This window comes from Peromyscus leucopus, chromosome 18, assembly GCF_004664715.2.
Source record: "Peromyscus leucopus breed LL Stock chromosome 18, UCI_PerLeu_2.1, whole genome shotgun sequence".
NCBI lineage: Eukaryota > Metazoa > Chordata > Mammalia > Rodentia > Cricetidae > Peromyscus > Peromyscus leucopus.
The window spans coordinates 394,211-403,172 of NC_051078.1; the positions used below are offsets into that span (position 1 = coordinate 394,211).

At 39.6% G+C, this 8,962-nt stretch overlaps 1 protein-coding gene and 1 pseudogene across 1 annotated transcript; both read left to right on the plus strand.

Moving 5' to 3' along the window:
- Positions 1–280: 280 nt before the first annotated feature.
- LOC114683518 (olfactory receptor 12-like) lies at positions 281–1,222 on the plus strand. The gene has a single exon (XM_028857844.1). It carries the CDS (start codon positions 281–283, stop codon positions 1,220–1,222), a length of 942 nt encoding a protein of 313 aa, XP_028713677.1.
- A 2,840-nt stretch (positions 1,223–4,062) lies between these two features.
- On the plus strand, positions 4,063–4,443 carry LOC114683519 (annotated as a pseudogene).
- The last annotated feature ends 4,519 nt before the right edge of the window (positions 4,444–8,962 follow it).

Consider the following 8,962-nt stretch of genomic DNA (forward strand, 5'->3'; position numbering starts at 1 on the left):
TAAACTGAAAACTTTTAAGTGTCATGACATAGCTGGGTCGCATCCAATCAAAAATGTGCCTACCTCTACCTACTCATATTTCTCACCCTATAACAAGGCTAATTATGTTAGAGCTAATGAATGGCTTCATTTCTGACACTAAATTGGCTAATCCAAATACAAAACTATTTTGTCAGATGAGTTATTAAAAATTCATCAATATATATTAGCATTTTTCCCAAAAGGAACCACAAGTTGACCACAGTGCCCTGTGATCTATTTTCTCAGATAGGTCTCAGTTATGAAACTGGAGCAGAGCAGAAATGACACCGAGCTGACAGAATTTATTCTACTGGGATTCTGGGTATCTCCAAAAGCACGAGTTCCCTTGTTCTTACTGTTCCTGATTATCTATCTGATCATTGTATTGGGAAATATCAGCATGTTAATTGTCATTAAAATAGACTCCAGGCTTCATACACCTATGTATTTCTTTCTCCAAAATTTATCCTATTTAGATCTCTGCTATTCCACAGTCATTGCACCCAAAACTCTAGCTACTTTTTTCTCCAAGGAAAAGAAAATTTCATACAATGAATGTGCAACACAGTTCTTTTTCTTTGCTCTTTTTGTTGGGACAGAAGGTTTTCTTCTGGCCGTGATGGCATATGACCGCTTCTCAGCCATTTGCTCACCTTTCCTTTACACTGTACGCATGTCTCGGCCAGCTTGTATTCGTTTGGTGGCTGGCTCCTATATCTGTGGATGTATAAACTCGATGATACAAACAGGATTCACCTTCAGCTTGCGTTTCTGTGGAGAAAACAGGCTGGACCACTTTTTCTGTGATGTCCCAGCTCTGATTAAGATCTCATGTGTTGACACCTTTGTGAATGAGATCGTACTGTTCATTCTCTCTGCTCTCATCATCATCTCCACCACAACCATCATTCTGGTCTCCTATGGGTACATCCTTTCCACTGTCCTGAAGATCCCCTCCACCCATGGCAGGAGTAAGACCTTCTCCACTTGTGGTTCTCATATCACAGTGGTGAGCTTATTCTATGGAACTGTGTTCTTCATGTATGCCCAGCCTGGGTCCATCTCCTCACCAGAGAAAAATAAGATCGTGGCCGTGTTCTATACACTTATCATCCCAATGCTGAATCCTCTGATTTATAGTTTAAGAAATACAGAGGTAAAAAATGCTTTGAAGAAGACATTGCTGAGAAAAATACCTTGACATTGACTTTCAGTTTCCCTCAAAACTGTGGAATCAACTAAAAGCAACATTATCAATAATTTATGAAACAGCTCAATCAAAGGTATCTCAAAATTTTGGATATTAAATTTTATTTTTTACTTTTAGTGATTCATATATACTATATTTTCATTTTTTATTCTATAAAACAATAGTGTCATATCTAGATATTACATAATTTAAAAACTATAATCAAATGCATTACTACCAAATTAAATACATATTAAATTGATTAAAAACTGTTTCCACAGCTGTCCTAATAAATTTTTGGTCAATATCATTTATGCTTGTCTAATTAGTTCATATTTATGTGACTTATTTCAAAATTTTATATCTAAATTAAACTATGCATTTTCCTCTATGTTTGAAAAATGATTTCTATGAAATGACATAAAATATTTTCTCATAATAATTTGAGTCTTTCAGTGTCTGTGGACACTCATATTCTCTCATTATATCCTGGAACTTTCATCCTATTTTCTCCCTTAGACATGCCAAGCATTTTGCTGTGAGGTTCATTTTGAGTTTCATATCTTTTTTTTTTTTTTTTTAACATTTTGTGGTAGTGTATCAAGTTGTTACACATGTCTTTACTTTTGTTTTATTTTGCTGAAGTATATTCAAAATTATGAAAGCATCAAAATTAATGAATAAGCTGAATATATTAGTGTGATATCTGCATACAAATCTTCATGCCATATAATTGTTTTATTTTCCTAGGGTTTTCTGATTTTTATTAACTTCTTTTTATGAGTTTAAATATTGAATAATGCTAGTTTCATGAACTGTGCTGGAGTTGTACAGTCATCAATATAAATGTACATTTTTTTTTTTTCATTTTTCATATGTTCTTGTTTTGTAGTGTGTAGTGTTGCCTCCACCACAGGACTGTTTAAAAGGATTTCTTATTTCAGCATAGTCTATATACTTGACCTATTCCTTCTTATTTTTTTTTCTTGTGTTATTATTGTAGGTAAAAGCACTGAAAATGATCTTGGGGGAAATTATTATTATTTTTAATTATTTTGTGCAGTGGAAGGATCGAGTCAGGGCTAGCTCTCCTGCACTACATCACCTCTTGCATTGAAAGGCTGTGAGCTGTGAAGGGAAAGCTCTCCCATGAGGGTAGACCCAGCCCTTTCATCTCATGGCTTCAGGTGGCAGCCCTGATCACGGGCATCTGCGTGGATTTTAGCGGTACCACGGGCAACAGATATCAACAAGGCCCTTGGCCATATCAGGACCATTAATGCACTAATAGCCCTCAGTGGCTGCAAAGACCATCGGCCTCAACATGGTCTCAGATGGTTACACATGCCACTTATACCAGCTTGGCTTCCTGAGACAGCATATCCCGAGGACATCACCAAGGCATTAGACAGAAACACAGACTATATATGTCCACATGGATCTCAACATGGCCTCTGGAAGCACCACGGACCAAGGTGGTCCTTCGTGGAGGTCCAGTCCAGAAAGTGAACTTTACTTCATCTCGGGCCTCATCATTGTCCAGAGCCAGGGTGATCCTGTAGCTGGGTGGCAGATTCAGGGCGAGTGTGCAGCTGCATAAGCTACAGGCTGTTGTACACCATCCCCCTGACCCTACTGGGAGATGACGGTATGTAGACTTCAACCCTCTCATCTGTCATTGCCATCATGTCGATGTTTCATCCCTTTCCTAAGCGCATTCTCTGCTCCATTTTTCTCCCCGCCGCCCTCCATCACATATTTGTTGTAGAGGCACATGCCCACCTTGGGCTGAGAGGCCAGGGCAGCACTTATGTGTCTTGGGCCCTTAGGCTGGGGTAGTGTTTTGGGAAATTTTTTTTAATATGGAAAATACTGATGATGTAATATTAGAAAATTCAGAGTAATAGGAAAAATTTCTCAAAAGATTTAAAGTAATCCTTAGAAAAAGCATTTTATTTTATAATGACACACCACCATATGATACTTAAAAAATAAATATGAAACTCAAAATGAAGTTTACAGTAAAACCATTTGCATGTCTAAGGGAGAAAATAGCGTGAAATTCTCAGGATATAATGAGAAAGCATATCTGCAGATATTGTGAGTCTCAAATAACAATGAGAAAATATTTTATGTCATTTTACAGAAATAATTTTTCAAATTTAGAGGGGAGTGCATAATTTTAATTCAAAGGTCACAAAAATTTAGGAATAGTTTACCAAGACTTATATATGACCTTTACATAGAAATTATAAAATTAGGTCAACCATATGATGGTATATAAGTTGTTCAAAATTTATAAAAGGTACCAGCCTTGTAAGAATATAAATGTACACACGAATATGGTAAAAATTAAGAAAGTTTGACTGGGTGAAAAATAAGAAATTTTGGACTATTAAAAAGTATAAAATACAGAAAAGAAAAGTATAGGGGCTGGAGAGATGGCTCAATGGTTAAGAGCAGTGACTGCTCTTCCAGAGGTCCTGAGTTCAATTCCCAGCAACCACATGGTGCTCAAAACCATCATCTGTAATGAGATCTGGCGCCCTCTTCTGGCCTGCAGGCAAACATGCAGGCAGAACATTGTATACATAATAAATAAATAAATCTTAAAAAAAGAAAAGTATAAAGTACAAGTTGGAATAATTTGTTCACAGGACATAAAAATAATAGATTATTTGCCACTGCCAACCACAGGTGTTGGGGGCTCTTGGGAACAGGGGTGACCAGCTTCTCCAGAGCAATGTTCTTCCACCTTCATTCTGCATTTCGCTTAGCATCCACGTTTATATCTGCTGCTGTCCCACAGCCAGCAGGACAGCCCCACGTGCTGCCAGCCAGTCTTTGCCACCATGCTCAAGAATAAATGAAAAAGAGATAAAAACAAATCTGGAGGAAGGTCTGAGAACAAATCTGAAAAGCGAGAGCTGGTGCTCAAGTGTCCAAGAATATAAGCACTCAGGTCCTCAAAATGTTAGGAAACGATAATCAGATACAATGTGTTAGGGGTATAAATACTTCAGACATGCTATTGGCAGGCCTATGAGAGTAGCAAGATAACAACGTCTATGCAATTCTGAAACACAACACAGCTGAAGCTAGGGTTCTGAAGGCATATTGTGAGCTTCCATTGTGCCCAAATCAATGAAACCAATACATGTGCTCATGGAGATGATGGAGAAATTCAGTTTGATGACACTGGAGCTGATGATGAAGACATTGATAGCATCTAAAAAGAACTCTACATTTTACATCTCAGTCTTTCCAAAGACAGTCCTCAAGTTTCTAATACAGCCAAAAACCCAGAGAAACATTTCGCTATCTTGATTGTAATCTGTTGAGACAGACTTTATTTGCTACTAAGGTCTCTTCCTTCAAAGCTGATACTACCAAATTATCCTAACTGAAATATCAACCCCACCTTCTTCACTTGAGGTAATGAAACTTAAGAACACCATGTGAGAAAAAAATTACATACTGAACTTAAGAAGATCATGCAAGAAAAAAAATAACAACTTTTATATACTGAATTTTATAGCAAACACACAGCTAACTAATATGAAAAAAGCCATCATTATTAATGCACATTTCATAAAACAATAAAGTCTCTGTCTTGGAGTGTTTTATAACAATCATGATTGGAGATGTAGAAAACAAAATTACCATAAAATTCAATTTTATTTACATTTCATTTGATAGGAATTCCAACCATGCCCTTGGTCACTTGGTCACGTAGTCTCGAGGACATAACCACGTGATCTCTGCACATGGGCCTGTGTGCAGGTGCGACCTGGCCTTTATAAGGTGGTGCCATGCCCCCCCCCCCCCCCCCCCGAACCTCTCTGTCTCTCTTTCTGCCAGACCTGGCCTCTCCTGTCCTATCCCCTCTTCTTTCTAATAAAGCCCATTCTAACTCTGGTAACCATGGCTGGTGACTCTTCCACCGAACAACCAGTGTCGTTTATCTTTTCACCATTGATTAAAAATTCAATGTCTGATCATACCAGGGCCAGAGGTCATGTGGCCTTAACAAAAACAAATTTGTCTTCAATAAGAGAATTGCTTTTTTTATGTGATAGAAAAATCTAAATCTTACCTATGATCTTCTAAGGCATCATATCCTTTAAATTTATATATAAAACTGAAATTACATCTGTGTACATATCCATAATATATGAACATAGATGAGTATCCTTATAATACTGTTATAATGACTAGGAAAGTTTACAGAAGGGTTCATGGGTAAAAATTAGACTGAAATTACAGGTGTTCTAGAAGCTCTATGTTGCTTTTGTATATAAGTGAAAGCAGATTGAAAGACTGTATGTTTCCTATGGTGGGGCACCTCAGCGCTTCCTCTCCTTAATAAATATACAAAAGAAAACTTTGCGTAACTACTAAAGAAGATACTGGCAGTCCACTCCATCCAGGGGAGCAAGTAAACTAACAACAGATATTCACCTATCCATTCTCTCCTCCAAATTCAATCCCCCAGACTAGTCCTCAGCTCTGTAGCAAAATCCATGCCGTGGTCTCCCCTTCCTCTCTGATCCTAATTTTCAATAAATTGCATAGACCTCCTCCAACCTTCCCTACCCCCTCATCCCATTATTCCAGCCTCCAACACCAGCAGGGTCCCTACTAGCCACCCTAGCCTGAAAAAGAATTAGCTAACGGCACATCTTCACCTCTTTTTCTTATCCTCCAAATTCAATACTCAGGTTCATCCCCAGCTCTGTAACAGATAACCTGCAATGGTCTCCCTTCCTGTCCCTGTCTCCAGCAGATCACACAGATCTTCCCCTCCAACTTTTCTTCCTCACTCGTCCTATTATCCCAGTGCCCAACTCCAGCAGGTTTTCCTTGAGAATCTGCAGGCCACTTCAACCAGGGAAACAGGTAGCTTAACTGGGGATCTTCACCTTCCCCTCCTTCCTTCCTAACTCCAATCCCACATTCTTAACCTCATCTCTGTAGCAGACCACCTGTTAAGCCTCTCCCTCCTTTCTGCCCCTATCTCCAGCAGATCATGCAGATATGCTCTAATATTTCTTCTTACTCACCCTGTTATCCCACCCCCCAAATTCAGCAGGCATTCTCTAAGAATTCTCTAACCAAGCATGCCAGAGTAGCAAGTAGGCCAGCAAAACAGCTGAGTAAGCTTTAGACCTTCACCCTTCCTCCTTTTCTCCATATCCAACCTCCAAGTACCATCCCCACCTCTTTAGTAGGCTACCTGTTGTGGCCTCTAGTCACTCTCTGTACCCACTCCAAGAGGACTAAGCAGATACAAGTAGAACACCCTGATTTGCTTTCCTTCCCCTTGTGGACTCCCTAAGCCATCCTCATAGTCCATCACCATTCCAAAGTGTTAGCTCCCAATATCTAGAAGCATATTTTACCCGGAACCCTCAGTGCCCACACATGTCAGAAGAATTTCCTACCAGGCAACACACAGTGCCACCACACTTTCCTAAGATACAGAGGGGCAACAGAAACCAAGGAACAAAAAGACCCACCCAACAAAGACAAGACCATATATCAGCAACTAGAATTACAATATTCCCAACCCCAGATGCCTAGATGCCAGCCTAAAAACACAATCAATAGAAGCCAGGACAATATGTCTCCACTACTCTTGTGGGCCACAAGAATATATTATAGAGATTCAGCTGGATATTAAAGCTGTAAGGATTCTGTATATGCACAGCTCAGGGTCTCGTCTGGCACCTTATTAGGTCATCAGTGGGCAACTGTGTCCTAGCCATGCACCCCCAAGCATTCTCTAAATCTCTCCCTCCCTCGCTCCCTCCCTCCCTCCCTCCCTCCCTCGCTCCCTCCCTCCCTCCCTCCCCCCTCTCTCCTTCTCCTAATGAAGCTCTAAAAGGTACCACTGGGTTCTGTCCTGACTGTGCCTTTCCACCTCTGACCAAACCAGTGCCGCAGTAACCAGCACCAGCCACCAGAGCTGTATACCCTTTCAAAAGCTATACCTAGAAATTTCAAGGAATTTTTCTAGTGGAAGCCATTTATCACAGAATATTTGGTGTTATCCAGTTTTTAATATTTTAGCTGTCTTCTGCTATGAAATTCTTGTATGCCCAAATACTCTCAGAGCACTTGGCAAACAGTTCAGCTTCTCAGACCTGCTGAACCTCTAGGTAACTAACTCTTCCCACACCAGCTAGGAGACAAGCAGGCTGTAGATGCATAGCTTTGCTTCTTATGCAAATCAAGTTCAGATCTTCCCTCTCTTTCTCATTGCCCCAGAGCAACTTCTTAGATCAAAGGGGTTTCCTCTCACCAGGTGCTTCAAGCTGTGATGCAGATTGACTAGCTAACAGTACTCCTCCCTTGCCCTGTCAGAAAACTGGTAGCAGAGAAAAATAGTGGCAGTTTTATTTTTAGTGACTTATAGATTTCTTTACCTATCACCTGTAAGTTTGTAGTTTGAGCACATTTATGATAGAATCGTAATGATTTCACCTAACCACAGTATGGATATATTTCTAGCACATAAATTCCTTCTCTGATTTATTCCAGCTCCCATCTAGTGCCACCCTTATTCTCTCCCATTTTTGGGTTGCAAATGAAGTTGCCACGAAGCTTCTGGTGGGGACCTTGCAATTCTTATGTTGTATTGTAAACATGAAGGTGTTGCTGTCTTGGGAAAGATATAGACAGGTCCCAAGAGAACTGGGCAGAAATATGGTGGCAGGCACAGAACCCCATGGCCAGAGAGAAGAGAGGAAGACAGAGATTCTGTAGAGGGTAAGGCTGATCTATTGTAGAGTTTAACAGGGCCAGGGGTAAGGAGCCAGGGAGCATAGATGGAGGACTAAGTAACAGAGGACAAAGATGAGACCAAAAGCATAAGGGCTTAGTTATTACCAGGCCCATGAGGGGACAGAGACTCAGGATGGAACTGAAGCTGTATAGATAGAATTTTGTCATGAAGGAATAAAGTAAATGAACAAAGAGCATAGTGTAGGTAGATTCCTTTCCCTCAGATGCCCCACACCGAATGCAGTGTCTTCCTCAGGACTCCGGGAGGAATTTTCACAGGGCAGGCCTTGGGAAAATTCTGTTATCTTTATACTACAGCCCAGCAACCCTACAAGAGTATGCACTGAGTATCACAACATAGCTGAAGCACAAGAAAATACCTTAAGATAGCATCTATGAACATAGTAGAAGTCCTTAGGAAGAAATGAATAAATCCCTTACAGATCTATGAAAACACAGATAGGGGAAGAAAATAAATGAAACAGTTCAAGACCTGAAAGTGGAAATAAAATCAATAAGGAAAATCCAAACTGAGGGAAATATGGAGATAAAAAATTTAGAAATCAAACAACCTCAGGGGCAAGCCAAACCATCAAAATAAAAGAGATGGGAGACAGAATCTCAGGCACTAAGGAGGAAATGGATTCTTTGGTAAAAGAAAATGTTAAATCTAAATCTATCTATCACTCTATCTATCTATCTATATCTATATCTATAGTCACAAAGCATTCAGGAAATCTGGGAAGATATGAAAAGATTAAATCTAATGATAACAGGAATAGAGGAAAGAGAGGAAACACAGGTCAAAGGTCCAGAAAATATTTTAAAAAAATTGTAAAAGAAAATTTCCTTAACCCAAAGAAGGGGATGCCTATAAAGCTACAAGAAGCATACAGAATACCAAATAGACTGGACCTGAAAAGAGATTCCCCTTGGCACTTAATAATCAAAATATTAAGCATACAG